This window comes from Camellia sinensis, chromosome 4 (genome assembly GCF_055761805.1).
Source record: "Camellia sinensis isolate YWXY chromosome 4, ASM5576180v1, whole genome shotgun sequence".
In the NCBI taxonomy this organism is placed as follows: Eukaryota; Viridiplantae; Streptophyta; class Magnoliopsida; order Ericales; family Theaceae; genus Camellia; species Camellia sinensis.
In genome coordinates, this window is record NC_138964.1 from 48,417,292 (window position 1) to 48,434,464 (window position 17,173).

Below are 17,173 nucleotides of genomic sequence, written 5' to 3' on the forward strand. Positions count from 1 at the left end.
ACGTTGACCGCTACTTTAATACCACTAAATAATTTATCTTATTCACCTGATGGTTAATTATTGGAGTAATTATTAAGTATTTGGAAATATTATGTGACATATTGTCTATTTTGTGAAGTTACAATTTTTCATTTACCTCAAGCACCACATAGATGACATCACATGATACTCCAAAACTACCTAATAATTTTCCTCATGCATGATTTTTCAAGGGTCCTCGTGAAGCATGGCAGATTCAAATCATTTAGACAATCCTTCTTGATGATGTGTCTGGACTTATTTATATATATACATAGTTGGTAGTGTACGAATATATTTAAAATTTATTCTATAGAGTAGTCCCGTAACCGTGTCTCAAAAAGTTCCTTATTTGCAAAACTAAAAAAATAGTATGAGCAACTTAAAACTTTGCTCATTCCAGCTCATTACAGTCCTATCAATTGGTCAAATTAAAACATTGACTCAATCCAACAATTGAAATTTTTTTACATGAATAAAAAATTATTCTTTCACCAATAAAAAAAATTATTACCTGACCGAGACATTTGATCAATATATATGACATGGTATTAATGAAGTGAAGGAAATCGACTTGAATTTGACTGTCAACAGTCTCTTAATTCACATCCAAAGTGCTAGGAAAAATACTTGTATGCAATTTAGTTTAATTATATATAAATACTACTTTACCAATTAGAATTTAGAACCCTACTTAAAAGGTTAATGAGTCCATATAAATAGTCATTAATTAAACTTAAGGAGACCTAAGCTATTAAAACACTAAATTTAAAAATAAAATAAAATAAAGTAAAGTAAAATAGGGTACTTCCCTTTCCACACTAATTAATCAGTTTCTACTACCAAATGTTCCATTAGAATCCATAACTTAAACCTGAATTGAATTCACTTCTGGTTCTTCATTTGAAACTCATTGGCTTTATAGTACTCCTCCATCTGCCATGCATGAACTTCAGAAGGACCACTTGCCATCTTCAGGTACTACATATATGGTGACATTGTCTGCATGCTTGAACCGCCATAGTAAGCCATAGAGGGTGAAGGATGATGATTTTTACGAACCTCGTTCTCCATCATCCTAGACATTGATGAAAAGGACGACTCAATGCATGAGACTCCTGTTAAAACAGACTCTGGAGAGGGCAACAACATTATTAGATCATAATATATTGACTTCTCTAGTGGATCAATGCACTGCAAATTGCTGCTAGACATACCGCCAAGTTGAGTGTAATGAGTGTCATTAATGTTGTTCATTGGCATCATCATTGGACTAATTGCCATGGATTTTGCATCAAGCTCAACAATTCCCTGGTGATCAGTCTGATCAAAAGGGTAATGACGAGAGATGTCATCAATTTCATGCAGCAAATTCAACGAAGAAATAGGCATCTCCTCATGGATAATCCCCATTTGCAAACTTGTAGTACCAAACAAGCCTTGCATGAAATAATTCGAATGGTTTTGTTGAGTGGTTTGTTCCATATCATTAAGACTTGCCAATGCTTGAGTTCCCTTCATGAATTCAACCCTGGCCTTCACATCTGCAAGCTTACCCTCCAACATACCTTCAAAGGCTCTCAACTGCCCCTTTGACAAGTCATTGTAACGATCATCCCACGTAGAGTACACAGCCTTGTCATTCTTCTTACGTAGTTTGACAAGCGCGTCTTCAATCTCTTGGTTTCGGTTCTCAAAAAAGTTGGATAAATCAAGCGTCCTCCTACGACGATCTTCAATAGATTGGTTTCTATAGGTGTGAATCAAGCGTTGAATATCATTGGGATTTTGGGGCCAGATTTCTACCTCTATGGAATTATCATCTAACCTACGTCCATAGATGATCAGGCAGACTTGGACATCACATAGAGTTTCTAGTTCACAAGTCTTCTTCTTCAAGCCCTTCTTTCTCTTTTGATAGGTTACATAGCGAGCCTTTTCGTTTCTTATGAGTTCCATTCTTTGTTTAGCTCGACCCATCTACAAATCTAATAGACATCATGTATTGATAATCATATCATGAATTCTCGTATAAAAAAAAATTTAAAAAACAAAAATTTGAACAAACAAATGAGCAAATAAAAGTTGCAATTCATATTTTAAAAGATCTCCAATATAAGGATGAGGAAAAATATAGTTTGGTTCAAGCCAATACCACGTAATGCACCAACATCATTCTCATTGGTTAGGCCCCTGTTAGTAGGGTTGTGACCATGGCCGGCCCTGAGTTTTTCAGGGCCCGAGATGAACATTAAAATGGGGGTCTTTTTATATAAAAATACAAAAAAATAAAATAAAAAAATAACTGTGGGGCAAAATGAAATTACTTAATTTTATTTAAATTGAATTAGTTTTTCTATTTTTTCCTTTCATATACAGAACAACCATGATTATAAAATTAATCTAAATTGAAGAGAAATTCAACTGAGATAGATTACAACTGAAGAAAATATTTGATTCAAGCAAAACAAAAGCATGACAAAATTTAATCAACAAAAAAATTAGATTAAAAAAATAGGCATTGAAATTAGATTTATGGCACAAATCAAAATTAAAAGCAATGCAATCAATAATTAAAAAAAAATGAAAAGAAAAGAAAAGAACAAAAAAAAAAGAGATTAAATTGAAAAGCAAAGTTCTCAAATCAAATAAGAGCAATGAATTTAACAGAGCACCGCATTGATTATCTCGTGGCCTAGAATTTGGACTGGTTGTTTGTTTGGTCTCCGCACAGTTTACTTCCAACGCTTACAGATGGGAAGCAGGCCCGGCTTTGAGATTTCCGAGACCCAAAGCCGATAATCAACTACTAAATATGGGCCCTTCACATATTTTTTTTCATTGAATTAATTTTTATTTTTTTTAAAGTAAAGGGAAAAAGATTTAATTATGTGATGCGAACAAAACACAATACAAAACTTTTAACTTATGTGATGTAAACTATTAAACTTAAACAAATTCTTCTTTGATGATGTAAATACTAATACTATAATAGCCATTAATTGAGTAAAAGGCAATAAAAATTTTTAATTAATTGAATAGAAAGAAAAAAAAAATAAAATTACCCGTGCTTGCTGCTGTTCCGTCCGTGTGCTCTGCTCTGTTTGTGTGCTGCTGCTTCGTTGCGTTGTTGGCTTGGGGCTGTCAAACGAAACTGTAGGGAAAATTGGATGAAGAAAAGGTAGGGTTAGGAATTAGAAAAAAGGGGCCTTTCAAGTTGCTGTTGGGCCTTAACTGTTAGAAAAAAGGGGCCTTAACTGTTGGCCTTTCAAACTACTGTTGTGTTGGGTTCCTGCTGTCAAACTGTTGGGCCTTTCAATTTTTTAATAGGTCAATGGCCAGGGCCGGGTTGTCAACAAATGGGACAGGACCTGGCTATTTAGGGTTCCTGCTGTCAAACTGTTGGGCCTTTCAATTTTTTAATAGGTCAATGGCCAGGGCCGGGTTGTCAACAAATGGGACAGGACCTGGCTATTTAGGGGTCATGAAGTATAGTGATATTGTGGATTTTAATTTGGCAAACAATGCCTCTGTTGTGTTTAATGGGACAGGTCCTGGCTATCTCTGCAACAGGTACGTTGCATAACATTGCTTAATTTTAACTATATTAACTATATTTTAAGGTTGGTAACTAGCCTATTAGAGGACTAACCATGGGCATAAGTAACGTTAACTAATTGATAAGTTAGAAGCCCCAGATCATTTTCTATTAGATTGTGTTTTGTTTATGGGAAATACTATGAACCCCTTGAAAAAAGAAGTGTGATAAACCTTTTATTATTGGATAAGGGAGGGTAAGTGATCCCGACAAGGATGTTTTAGTTATTCGTAAAATATGAATCAACTGAGTTAAAATCCGTTATTCTCAAATCAAATATGACCGAAAAAAATCAGTTGGGTGGAGAGTATTGTAACTGATCCAAAAAAAAAAAAAAAAAAAAAAATCTTAGAATGATATCATCTAAAGCTATTGTCTAAAATATTTTAGGAAATTCACTAAGAAAGTCTGTTTGATTGGACGTATTTTAAATTAATTTTATAAAAATATTGAAGAATTAGCTATTATTGGTGGATAGAAAAACTGAAAAAGATGTATTTTTTGTAACATTTTTGTAGCTAAAAAGAGAATATTTAGAATGATTCCAAATAATTATTTTTTTCATAGGGATTTCAAATCCATCATGATAAATTTCTTAATATAATATTGAAATACATAGATAAACTGTCATATCTAAATATGAGCTATTCCTCTTACTTTCTCTCCTTGAATGATTAATATTAAATTCATGCATTTCAAATTCATAAATACAAATGGAGCCTAAATGTTGTGTGTGATGTGTGACAGCTTCCATGGCAAGGGACTATCAAAGCTGAACAATGGGGGGAAGAGTCTGATGAGGGCTAAAGGTTCTATGGATAACTTACATGAGGCATACAGGGACCCTCTCTCTCTCCCAAGTAATAATCTTCAATTTGATTCCTTATTGAAGTGTGTCTAATAAGGAGAAAATAAATTGTGGTGTATGTTACATGGTTTGTTTCTTCTTCATTAGAACATTTTTTTGAATTCATTTCAAGGCTTTTAATATAATTTATTAGTCCATTCTAAACGTAGCAACGAATTGAATTTGGAGTTTTATTGTTTGTGGAAATTACAGCACCCAGAAATCATGATTCATTACCCATATGAAATAAAGAAAATGTTTCAGTGATCACGATTTTTTTTTTATGGTCAAATATATTTAATCTTATTTTCTTATGCGGCAATGTTATTTTCATAATTTGAACTTATGATGGAAAAATCATAGTGTGCAACTTTTTTCTTTTATATATGGAAATTCTATATATATTGATGTAAAGTAATAAATGACTACACATAAAAGTATGATCGAGTAAAAAATTTAAAAAGTCAGAAATCGGTGTGACTTGAACCTAATTACATAGTTTGATTTTCTTAACATACGATTTAATCTTGATTTTTAAAATAAGTAAACCGTAATTTGCGGTTTGATCTGTGATTTTTTTATAATTATAATTCTGGTTTAATGTTGCATGGTTTTTTTTTTTTTTTTTTTGGGGGGGGTGGATTTGGTGATAGACTGTCTAATTTATCTTTCAAAATGACAAGAATTATATAAATCCTTTCAAAACCCCCTAATATTTTGAAATTTGTTTATTTTACTATACTACCCTCATATATATATATATATATGTATGTATCAGGTAACGCCTCAAATTTCTAACCCAAATGATAATACAACAATCATGACTCTTTTAAGGAAAACCAAATATAAATCTCCAAACTTACATTACATGATACAATAGTTCTTCATGCAACAATACATTAATCCAACAACAAGTAAATAAACAAATAAATACCTCCAAGGGGTTTACAAGTTTCCAAGGCTTGAGCTTGGTTACACAAAACGGTTATTCAAACCCACACAAACACAGCCCTTGGCTTACACACAGAGTCAAAGCAAAATGAGAGCATTGTACTCCCAACACACATACTTCCACGCTCCTAATTGGGTAGGATCACCACATCTTTTCCTGCACAAAAATCCCGTAGGGTGAGCATAAAAGCCAATAGGAAATTCTTAACAAAATATATACATTTTATACAAGTCTCAAGAGATGAAATGCACATGCCATGCTATGCCCTTTTTGAAGATAAATCACATTTTCATCTTTTGAAAACCATCGTACTCAATGATATCATGCAATTTCAATTGTTCAAAACTTAACAATTTATTTCAAGAGCGGTAAATACGATTCTGGTAATCCCTAGGTCGGTGTCTGCAAGTAGACTATACAAGTATTACCAATTTGTCATTTTTACCAACATTGACTGAAAGGCTCGACACCTATAATCTGTCATTTTTACCAGTATTAACTGGAAGGCTCGACACCTATTCAATTTCATCTATACCACCTGTCAAGTCTTACTACCGTATTTATCTCAAAACCAATTCATAGAAACTTGTTTCTCAACATTCTTTTCTCAATGCAAGTTTTCAAATCAACTTTCAAAGTTTAATGTTATCAAATGAATTGATATGCCAATAACACAAGATGAATATAAATATTTTTATTCCAATTCATCATCCAAGGAATAACACAATTCCCTCTTCTTAAGTATCCTCAACAATTAGTCATTTTAAGACTATTTCAACGTTTTGAACAATAATTTTCAAAATGAACAACAATTCTCATATTCCCTAAAATTCATCATTTATATAAATATAAATAAGAAATTTTCCAAACATCCATTTATTTTGACACACAAAATAAATATAACAATATCATTCATGGATTTTCAGTCTCTTTAAAAAAAATTCCCAAATTCTAGGTTTTTTCACCAAAACTATACAACTCAAATCTTTTGAAAGAAAATTTTCCAAAATCATCTTTTCTTCAATCAACGAAGATCAAAACCCATAAGATCATTTTAAAAGAATAAGAGACAAACCCACTTTCAAAATCGCTCAACTTCTTGAATTAACAACCAATTTTCAAAGCTATTGAAGGATGATTTTGAAAATCATCTAGATCTTGCAAAAATATATATATAACCCTAAGAAAATCCCTACCTCAAGTTTTGAAGAAGAAATGAGATGAAACCCCCAAAATCAATGATGTCCAAACTCGATATTCACTACACACAACGAAGCCCTCGAGGAGCTAACCAACTTTGATGAAGAAATTAGGTCCAAATCCCAAAGGATTTGAAGAAATCAAAGATCTTGTGAGATATTTGGTAGGAAATGTAGAGAGAAAGGAGAGGAAATATTTTTAGAGAGAGAGAGATATACAAAAGTGATTCAACGTCAGCCCAAAGAGAGAAGAAAAGGGAAAAATTTCAGATCTCACCAACCCACCGCACCTTCCTCCCGCACCTGTCATTTTAGCAGTGTGCAAGCTGTGCTCTCTCCTGAAATCCGCCAGGGCGCTGCCCTTGGACCCACCAAGGGGCGTTGCCCCCTGGACCCCTGCGAGCTAACCAGGTAGCTGGACCCTCGACATACTCAGCGAAGTGGCAAAATTGGGATTGCTACATATCAGCTCTCCTATAAAGCCATCCTCACAGTGTATTTCAGAGTAAAATTTTACTCTTAATCAGAGTAAAATTTATTATGATTCAAAGCAAAATTTTATATCATTAAGAAAATCTACTTGTTTTTAACCAGAGTAAAATTTTATTGTTACAAAAAATAAAATGCATGCTAATGAACAAATTAGAGTCAAATTTTACTTTTAGATCTATGAACAAATAAACAAATATATATATAAAAAGGGTAATTAATATGCATTTTTGTTCACTCTCTGTACGCTTCAACCCCAATCACACCAATGTTCTACAGCTCAAACAGATCAGAGCTCGCACAACTCATATAATCATTCATCATCATCAACATCATCCTAAAAATCTCTTAATTGATATGCATTGTTGTTTTTCATTGTTGTAGTCTCGGAGATTTTTCGAAGAACATGCATTGGCAGAAGACTTAGATTGTCTCCGTAGATGCATGTGTTTGCAGGGGTGAGAATCTTCGTCGACGATGACAAACACACCTAACATAAATACACTTCAAAAGTATTATATTTGTAAAAAAAAAATCTTTAAAAAATTCACTAATTACCAAAAATACAAAAAAATAAATAAATAAATAAAATAAAATAAAATAAAAAAAGACAATTCTGTACATTTTTCATATTTTTGTGTATTTACTAATTTTTTAAAATATTTTTTCACAAATATTTTACTATTTTTACATCTAAGTAAGGTGCATCTGAAAAAAGTAAAATATTGTTTAAAATTTTAAAAATATTTACTAAAAACAAAAAAATACGAAAAACAAAAAAACAATTTTGGAAAACTGAATTCAAAAAACTGAAACCAAACACATTGAATATTACCCAAAATAAAAGTGGTTCAGATTCTAATAGAGTATTGGGGGACTATATCTAGAATGAAATTGATTTTGAATGAAATTATAGACAAAATTTGGTTATGTATTGTTGCTTTTCAGCAAAAGAGCTCAATATATAGATCTACCTACCAAAATAGATACCAAAATGATTGTACAACAGTCTGAACAACAGAAATAAACAAAAGCGAAAAGTAAAATAAGTAGCAAAACTGAAAAATCGAGATACCTGGCTGCAAAACCGTAGAAAGCTTGTCCATTGATCCATGTTAATCACCTTGTAATCATTATGGATCTGATGAAAAATCAAGTCCAAACATCACAAATCAAATCATTGGATACCTTTATAATTAAGATGTTGATCATGATCCCCAAGATCAAGATGCATTTCTCTAAAGAGTAATGCTATTCATAAATGGATTGCTTACCAATTTTCTTACTAGACACCAAGGCAATGGGGCCTACATGTATTTATTAATAGAGGCCCCACCACCTTCATATCTAGTGGTAAGAAATCCATTGTATAGTGTTATTCGGTTAGTTATTGTCAATGTCATTACATCATATTTTTAGTTTTACAAAACTCATCAACAATAAATTTCCACATATGTACTCTAATATGTACAATATCATAAATTTGCAATAATAACATCACAAGTAATTCAAACTTGTCGATTTACATATACAACAAAGTCTTTAATATATTATTAATTCAACAAAACTACAGAGACGGTGGGAATGTGCCATTTTCAATTAATCGAACAGGGATAGTGAGACAAATACAAAATGAATAATCTCATAGACCCAAAAATAAAATTCAAAAGTTGTTTTGTAAACACCTAAGAATCATGAGGGTAGAAAGAAACAAGTGCTGCCCACCTTTAAATACTTGGTGAATAAGGCAACCTGGGACGGAAATTGGGACCCCATAACAATATCTAGCAATTCACAAATGCATTCAACATCTATCCATTTTTGCTTATCTTCTGAAAGAGGGAAAAAATGGCCAGCAAAATTAAAAATAAATAAATGATAAAAATTTAAATCAAACTCAAAACTGAAACAAGATAATGTCATGAAACAATGCGGTGCACTTCCATTCACTTAAACACATGCTTGACAAGTCTAAAAGCTCACCTGTTAGGCAGAATTGAAATGCAAAAGAATAGAAATCTGCAAAATTTTGAGGCATCCTAACCTTTTCAGAAAACAGTACACAATCAGTAATAGCACTATTAAGAAGTCTTCATCATCATGGAATCATCAATAATCAACCAGATGAAAACTACAAGAATAAAATACCTTCCAAGAGTGCATTCTTCAATTTATTTACAGTGTCAACAGTAAGAGCTTTCAGTCCTCTTTGCCACTCATCCTGTTACAAAGAAGGAAATTTAAATTATCAATTTTAAGAGTATTTTCTAGCTGGATTTTTCATCCATCTCCAGAACAGAAATATAATAGAATACTTGAGAAAAGTGATGATGAAGACTAGTCCTTCCATGGGTACACAAACAAGATAATTACACAGAGCAGAAGCATTACAGCATAAACTAGTCGACCAATTGAACACTTCATAAGTAGGCAGGTATCAACAAATAAATATCTAGAACAGAGAAAAAAAGGTATGACATTAAGAATTAAATGCAATGCAGATCAAGTTCCACATTTTGAAATATCCATGCTAAGTTGACCATCGTGGATTGGGGTCCCGTGCTGGAAGCCATATAACATAAACCATTGTGAAGACAGCTCGAGTACAAGCCGCTTCAAGCAAGGCCCTCGGATTTTACCCCTTGGTCTTATTTTTTGCAAATTTTTGACTCCAAAACCTACCGGGACTGGGAATGAGTCAAATAGGTCAATTTTCTGAAATTAAAACTAATGGCTCATGTAGTATATATCTATTACAAGTATGTAGTCATCTCTGCATAGATTATGTCAATCTGCAAACCGCAACACATTTGAATGCTCAATCTAACCTATCAATCCATTACAACCAAGCTCAAAATTTGCCCATGGAAATTGCCAACTCATATACACCAACACCATTACCCCCAAAATTCCAAGATCCAAACATAGTATTATGGATGCTGAGAGGAGAATAACAGTAGCTGTTACCTTGACTACCCATAATGCATATGAACAAAAAGAAGACGGCTTGTTCTACAATATGAAAACTTTTTTTATGGGCTGTTGGATTTAGCTTTTGTTTGTTTGGCTTTTTTGCTAGCTTTTAGTTGTGCTGACGTATATGCATGAAACTGAACATACATATACTCATCTATTACCGCAAGGCTCTACTATTTTCTTTGTACATATTGTCATATACAGTTCAAATAGGTATTTTAGTATTTTTCATGGTCCTATATTGTAATATTCTCCAATTTTCCAAATAGTTTACTTTTGACAAAGGACAAAAATTATAAATATCCAAGAAAGCAGATAAAATTAGATACCATCCAAACAATTTATCTTATACCAACAGAATAGTAGTGTCAAAATATATATATATATTTTAAAATGTTAAAATGACGATAATAATAAGAGTAATGCTATACAAACTAACAAATCTTATAAATTTTCTCACTCACTGATGTGACACCTACCATATTATTGATTGAAGTGGGTCCTATTTCAGATTCCAAATTATTGCATGACACATTAGTTCGTAAGAATTGTTAGTTTGTGTAGTATTTTTCCTACTAACAACAACAATAACAATAACAATAGTAAGGGCAATGGTTGTAATAATTAATGCACTTACCTGTGTAAAATATCCCTGCTTCTGGGCATTCATTTTCCTGTTGCATGCAGATTGTCAGCTACATTAAGCAGCATTAGGAGAAATTGGAACTAAAATTGGTTTTGGTCATATACATGTTACATGTCAACAGAACTGACATACCAAGCGAGCATCAATATCCTGACGTCGGTATGATCCACTCTCAAATTGAACAAAGTGCCTCTATTCCTTCCGGACTGCACAAGCACACATACAAAATTGGCTTGGGTTAGTAGTGTTACATCAATCTCTTGAACACCTATCCACCTGAAGTTTAACCAATTTCATGATATATAAATCACTCATTGCAAAGGAGACATTTAATGGTAAAAACAAACAAATAAATAAACAAAAATATAAGAACCTTTTTTATGTTTTGATCTTCTGAAAATCAAAGTCAAAAGTCTGTATAGCATTGATCTTATAGAAGCAGTAACTTCATAGCAATGCAAGACACAGATTGTCATAATGAGGTACTGATGAACATAAATCAGTTCCGGCAATTATTTCTCTTCAGTGACAAGGAAATTGTTTTAGCACACAGAGGTTTGACATTGACATGTAACACATTACAAGTTTGAATAAAATAACTTAGAATCAAATAGTAAAACAAAAATAATGTAAGTTTATACCTATTCTCCTCATTTAAATTATCTTGGATTAAAATATTTATATATATGACATTTAATAATTATTTATTCACATATAATATATAATAAATATATAAAATTTTATATTTTGCACCTGTCCTCCACTTGTTGTGTCCTACATTTAAAAAAAAAAAATTCCGTGTCAATGTGTCGGTGTCATGTCATGTGTTTGTGTCCATGCTTTTTAGGTACCATTTATTGAAAAATTTTGCCATCAATAGCCCACATCATCTAGAGCAACATAGGTAAAAACCAAGATAGAAAGATGGAAGTACCTGCTAACCTATAACCTATAAAACAGGTAATCTACGTTACACGAACTCTGGTGTGGGTATCGGATGCGGGTGCGTATTTGAGGGTCGGACACTTCAAAACTAAAAATTGAGGATACGTGGATATGGATCCAAATGTAGATACGGGTAAGGGGATACGTTAAATAGTTATTTTAAAAATATATTTATTATATATTTTAAAGGGCATTGTTTTTTTTTTTTTTTTTTTTTTTTATATATAAAAAGATGAGTTAAATAGTTATTTTTAAAATATATTTATTATATGAAGATGAGTTAAAAACAGTTGACCCAACAATTTTTTTATAAATAGGATCAAACATATGGATAAGCATAGAACAACCCATGCTATTGTTGAACAGAGTTTATAAATAGGCCCAAATTTTTATTTATTTATTTGGATCCAACCTATGAAGCACGGGTACTTCAAAAATGATACTGTACGAGTACTGGGTACTTACCGAGTGCAGGTACCGAATACATGCCGAGAACAGCAAATACATTTGGGTACGTCATGAGTACAGCATGGGTACGTCGTGGGTACGGCACTGGTATGGCAAAATGAATTTTTTTTTTTTGTGCAAATGCTAGAATTTATTGCAGCATTTATTATTCTTTTTTAAATTTTAAAAATATCAAGTAATTTATTTCAAACATCCTTTACCCATGAGTCATAGTTTTACTCTCTTTTGTATCCTGTTTTAGACAATTAAAAAAGAAAAATAAATAATTATAAAACTTTTTAGACAAGTTCTCTTTTTAGTTTTGATATTAAAACTTTGATTTGTATGTTGGATGTTTAGCTATAAATTTAAAAAAAAAAAATTTGACGTACCCCAACCATATCCGTACCCTACTTTGTTAAAAATTTGTCGTATTGGTGTACTCATATCGTACTCGTACCAGTATCCGTACCCACACCTGTGCTTCATAGGATCCAACCCATCAGGGTTTATTATGATACAAACCAGCCAATAGGCCCAAGCTTTTTATTTATTTTTTTGGGTCTAGCCCATTATGGTTTATAATATTAATTATTATGATACAAAACAGTCAATAGGCCCAAGCTTTTTATTTAATTTTTTGGGTCCAAACCATTAGGGTTTATAATATTAACTAGTTAAATAAGCCCAACCTTTTTATTTATTCATTTGGTTCGGCCCATTAGGGTTTGATACAAACGAGCAGCAGCCGCCAGTCAAACGTTCTCCTCTTCGCTTCTCTCTCAGCAGCACGAGATGGAGTCCGTCTCTTCTTTTCTCTTCTCTTCTCTCTCACACACACAACACGATTGAGAGAGATATCAAGATAGAGAAGGAGATAGTGATAGAGAGAGAAAAGGAGATTGAAACAGAGAAGAAGATCGAAAGACACAGATCAAGATCTTGAACCCATACATCAATGTAAGTATCTCAATTTTCTTCCTTTTTGATTAACCGTATCCGAGAGAGAAGAGGCAAATCTGACACAAATCCCACACCCACACCCACACCCACACCTGTGTCATGTCATGTCGACACGGGTACTTCGCCCCAAAGTGCCGAGTCCGTGTAACATAGCAGGTAATTGTGCTGCCACAGATAGAAGGGCACACAAATGGCCAGTTACAATGGCTGAAACCAAAGACCTAGGCAGCTAGATTGACAACATGTGTTGTCTGAAGATTCATAATAATGAAAAGGATCATTCAATCTTCATAGTATGTTGATAAAACAAAAATCTTTTGAGATAATAACATCCTACTATGTGCAAAAGAATTATTAAAAAAGGTAGGAAAAGCGGACATATCAATTATTCTCAGAAAATATAACAGGAATCAAGAATAGCATGGTATGAAAATTAGACCCCTAAATATAAGCATGGCATAGCCAAAAACATCACCACTGCAAATTCCATTATTCATAATAAAAATTGAAACCTGAGGAACATAGTCATTTCTAAGAAGGTGGCATGTTCATATTGTGTTTGTGTCGCAGACACTCACTGGACACTTCCTGACATGTGTCCAAACTTGTCAAATTTTGTCCTACTTTTTAAATTTTTTTTTAGACCTCGACAAGCTTTAGACACTTGGATTGGAGGATACACGTGTCCCTTGCTTAAACCCACTCGAAACTAATTACAAGTTTGAACAAAATAACTTACGATACACTAATAAAAGAAAAACAAAATACATTTAGAAGAATTAGTGTATGTTATATTTATTTATCATCTTTGAATGATATATACATATATATAACATATAATAAATATATATATCATATGCTTTTTGTGTCCCTCACTTATCATGTCATGCATTTTTTAAAATCAGTATGTCCATGTTGTATCTGTGTTGCATGCGTAAACATAACATGTGTTGTTGTGTGGAGCAATTGGAAACAAACCATTCATTTGGATTACAGGTTTTCAGATTGCAATATACCAGAACAACCAAAAAGTAACACGTGATTCACCAGTTAAAACTTGACATATATGAACTATTTATAAGCAATATTTCCTACAAGTATGGAAATCAGTTTCACATTGTCCAACCAAAATCTAGCCCAAATTCTGCATTAAAATTTCTCTATATCAAATAATACCTTTCTAGACGCAAGCTTCTAAACAAGAGTGGTGATCAATCTATTCTCACCATTATGAAACATGAAACCAACCATCATGGGTGTCCAACATAGCAGAAATTGAAAAATAAAGCATTGGTTTCACATTATAGATGAACAAACTAAGAGTAAACTTTCCTACTATGAATTACGACAAACTATGAGTTATGAATCGATAAATTTAAGCATTAAACAATTTTGAACATTCAATGGTTATTGATGTTTGCATAATTGTGAACTAATACAAAATATACTTACTCAATCATGCCCAATGACCTATTTGCATATGAATGGAAATGATCATCTATAGGTTCCCCCTTCTTCATTGTAGCTTTGTTTGAAGCTGAACAACATAATAGGATATGAAAAGAACATTAGGTGATAAAAGTTAAAAGTAGTGCAAAGTTAGAATATGTTCATTAAGAACCTTTTTTTTCATTAATAAATTACAATTGGATATAGAAAATTTTAACCAGTTAATACAAAAAAAAAATTCTTTACAGCTCAGCACATTCAAGGTTCATGGGTAGAGGAATATGCCTTACATCAAAACAACTAAAAACTAGTACATCAGAAGTCGCATTATAATGAAGTTGGTAATCACTAATGGTAGTCATACTATTGTTCTTGCTATATATATAATTTGCATGCAATTGACAAAAGACACAAGACACAATTATTATTTAGGAGTCTACTTACAATTAAATGGAATTTAGTGGGGAAATTCTTCCATCCATTCAAGATGTTAGAAACTTTTCTTTACTTTCAAATGTGAGCTTCTAGTTCTTTTCTAAATATCATAAAAAATAATAGCAATTCTTTACGATAATGGAGGGCTGATCACATCCAATTTCAAGGTTCCAAAACAAAAGCAAATATCAATGAACATGAACTAAGATAATGAAAAAGAACATGACCATCTTTATTATCAGAGAAGGGGAAAAAAAAAGTGCCATCTTTATTTATCAAAAAAGAAAAGAGTATATCATTACATATAATAAACTGCAAAAGAAAGATCATAATGGTTGTCCTGGGTTTTCATTAGTCATCAAGGCAGTCTCTTCAACACATGGAACTTGTGCAATTTTTTATTTTCATACCCAATATTAACAGTCTTTCCGCCAATGAAAGAAATTTAAAGAATTAGTTGACAGTCACTGCAAAAGCGTCCTGCCGAAGTCAACAGAAAAGTACCCAACGGAGACTACTAAATTTACAGTAATCTAATTCCTATACTAAATAGTAAGGCAAGTTCTTCATATGCATATGGTCTTAACCTTCAGTCTACCAGTTCCACAAACAAGTCCAAAAAGATGTCATTTACAAGAGGCTTCAACCTATCTGTTCTACAACAGATTCCAAAAGTAAGCAGAGGGTGACTGTTAACACTTTAATTGCAACAACAATCATTCTTCCACTTTGCATCAAGTCAAGATACAAAAATAAACAGAACCAAAATTTACAGAGGTCACCCAACATCAGTAAGGAAGTCTAAAGTTCTACCATTCACCACACTATACAGTGTATACACCATCAAACAACAAAGTAAAAATTTTGTTATTTCAAAGATACTGCGTAATTATGATTCATCATCATAAAAGGAGGTTATGAGCTCATATTTTCATCCAATAGATTCTTTGGGAAGCTTCTTTGTACCCTTGTTTCTTTCAATTAAGAGCCACAAGAGGCAATACTAGCACAATCCAGCAAAAAAGCATGCTTACTAACAAAAACGAAATCGAATATAAGAAAATTCCTACACTCACACGGTTCCTTTTGGTGGACCAAATATTGAAATTAAATGCAACAAAAGACCCATTTTGAGAAACAAATCCCACACCCACTGGCGCTAGCCAATGGCCACGGTCAGAACAAATCCCACTCAATATCATCACAAACTAATAATTACGGACCTTGGAGTGCCCATGACACTTTTTACAAGATTTCAAGAAAAAAAATTCCACAGTATCATTGATCTAATTAAACTAAATTATTAGCAAGTCAAATGAAAAACCATTAAATCATAAACATAAACTAATATCATATTATCTGTAACCCAAATTTGAAAACTTTGACTAATATTATTGTTTTTTACCATACATCTATCCCCAAAATCAGAACTTCACCTACATTGAAGAGCCAAAAACAGAGCCATGTATGCATAAGCTAAAACCCACATCATATAAACAACAACCAAAGCAAATTTGTATAAAAAAGAGAAAGAAAAATTAGGGGTTTCATGATAAAAATATGATTTGTACTTTGCAAAACTAATAATTAATGCCTATAACATTATAGATATATCGGATATAAACTGATTACCAGAACAAACACCATCGACTTTAGATGATTTGAGGGGTTTTGATTTTCTCTTCGACGCTCGAGGCATTGTTTGTGTCCTCTTTTTTCAAGATCGAACAGAATCTGATATATCAACCCAAAAAAAAGCTTTTGAGAGAGACAGAGAGGGGGTTTAGGGGTTTTGCTATGCTAGAACAAGAGAATGGCCACGTGTTTTTATAGTATAAAATAATATAGAAGGTTACGTGCACGTGCTATTAACTTGGCACTTTATGCACTTTATACCGTGGGAGATGCGCGGATATTTTTATTCGCCTAAATCGATTGACTTGGTCGCATTTTAGATGGATGTGTGATGATGAGTAGATGGTTGAGAATTAATTTTTTTTAATTTACTTAATTTTAGACGGATGACAGATTTGAGGTTTCTTTAAGCGAAATTGAACCGTCAAATCGCAGGCATCCATAGTAATTTGTAAAATTTTATATTTTCAATTTGTTTAGATATTCTGTTTGTGTTTTCAATTGAAAAATACTTTAGACATTTTATCGTGTTTTTAATTTGAAAATTCTTTTATCAAATGATAAATGTTGATAT

At 32.4% G+C, this 17,173-nt stretch overlaps 2 protein-coding genes and 1 pseudogene across 4 annotated transcripts; all 3 read right to left on the bottom strand.

The window, feature by feature from the left end:
- The window catches only part of LOC145823735 (class V chitinase CHIT5b pseudogene), a 27,013-nt pseudogene extending 26,023 nt beyond the window's left edge, over positions 1-990 (bottom strand).
- Positions 646-3,194, bottom strand: LOC114290899 (agamous-like MADS-box protein AGL82). Of its 3 annotated transcripts, XM_082924813.1 has the most exons (3): positions 3,084-3,194; positions 1,236-2,006; positions 646-1,096 (listed from the first exon to the last, which is right to left on the bottom strand). In XM_082924813.1, exons 2-3 carry the CDS (start codon positions 1,996-1,998, stop codon positions 1,092-1,094), a joined length of 768 nt encoding a protein of 255 aa, XP_082780939.1. In that variant the 5' UTR covers positions 1,999-2,006; positions 3,084-3,194; the 3' UTR covers positions 646-1,091. The 3 variants fall into 3 exon arrangements, with proteins under 3 accessions (XP_082780939.1, XP_082780937.1, XP_082780938.1); XM_082924811.1 differs by having other exon boundaries at positions 646-2,006; XM_082924812.1 differs by having other exon boundaries at positions 646-1,998; positions 3,084-3,182.
- A 4,761-nt stretch (positions 3,195-7,955) lies between these two features.
- Positions 7,956-16,747, bottom strand: LOC114290906 (uncharacterized). The gene is given in 9 exon segments (XM_082924814.1): positions 7,956-8,244; positions 8,829-8,935; positions 9,087-9,147; positions 9,252-9,324; positions 10,717-10,753; positions 10,858-10,903; positions 10,906-10,931; positions 14,533-14,617; positions 16,597-16,747. Coding segments are annotated over 7 exon segments (339 nt in total). The 5' UTR covers positions 16,664-16,747; the 3' UTR covers positions 7,956-8,244; positions 8,829-8,935; positions 9,087-9,142.
- Between the last annotated feature and the right edge of the window lie 426 nt (positions 16,748-17,173).

Coding starts and splice junctions, on each gene's coding strand:
- LOC114290899 (XM_082924811.1), bottom strand. CDS start 1,998: ATGGGTCGAGCTAAACAAAGAATGGAACTCATAAGAAACGAAAAGGCT.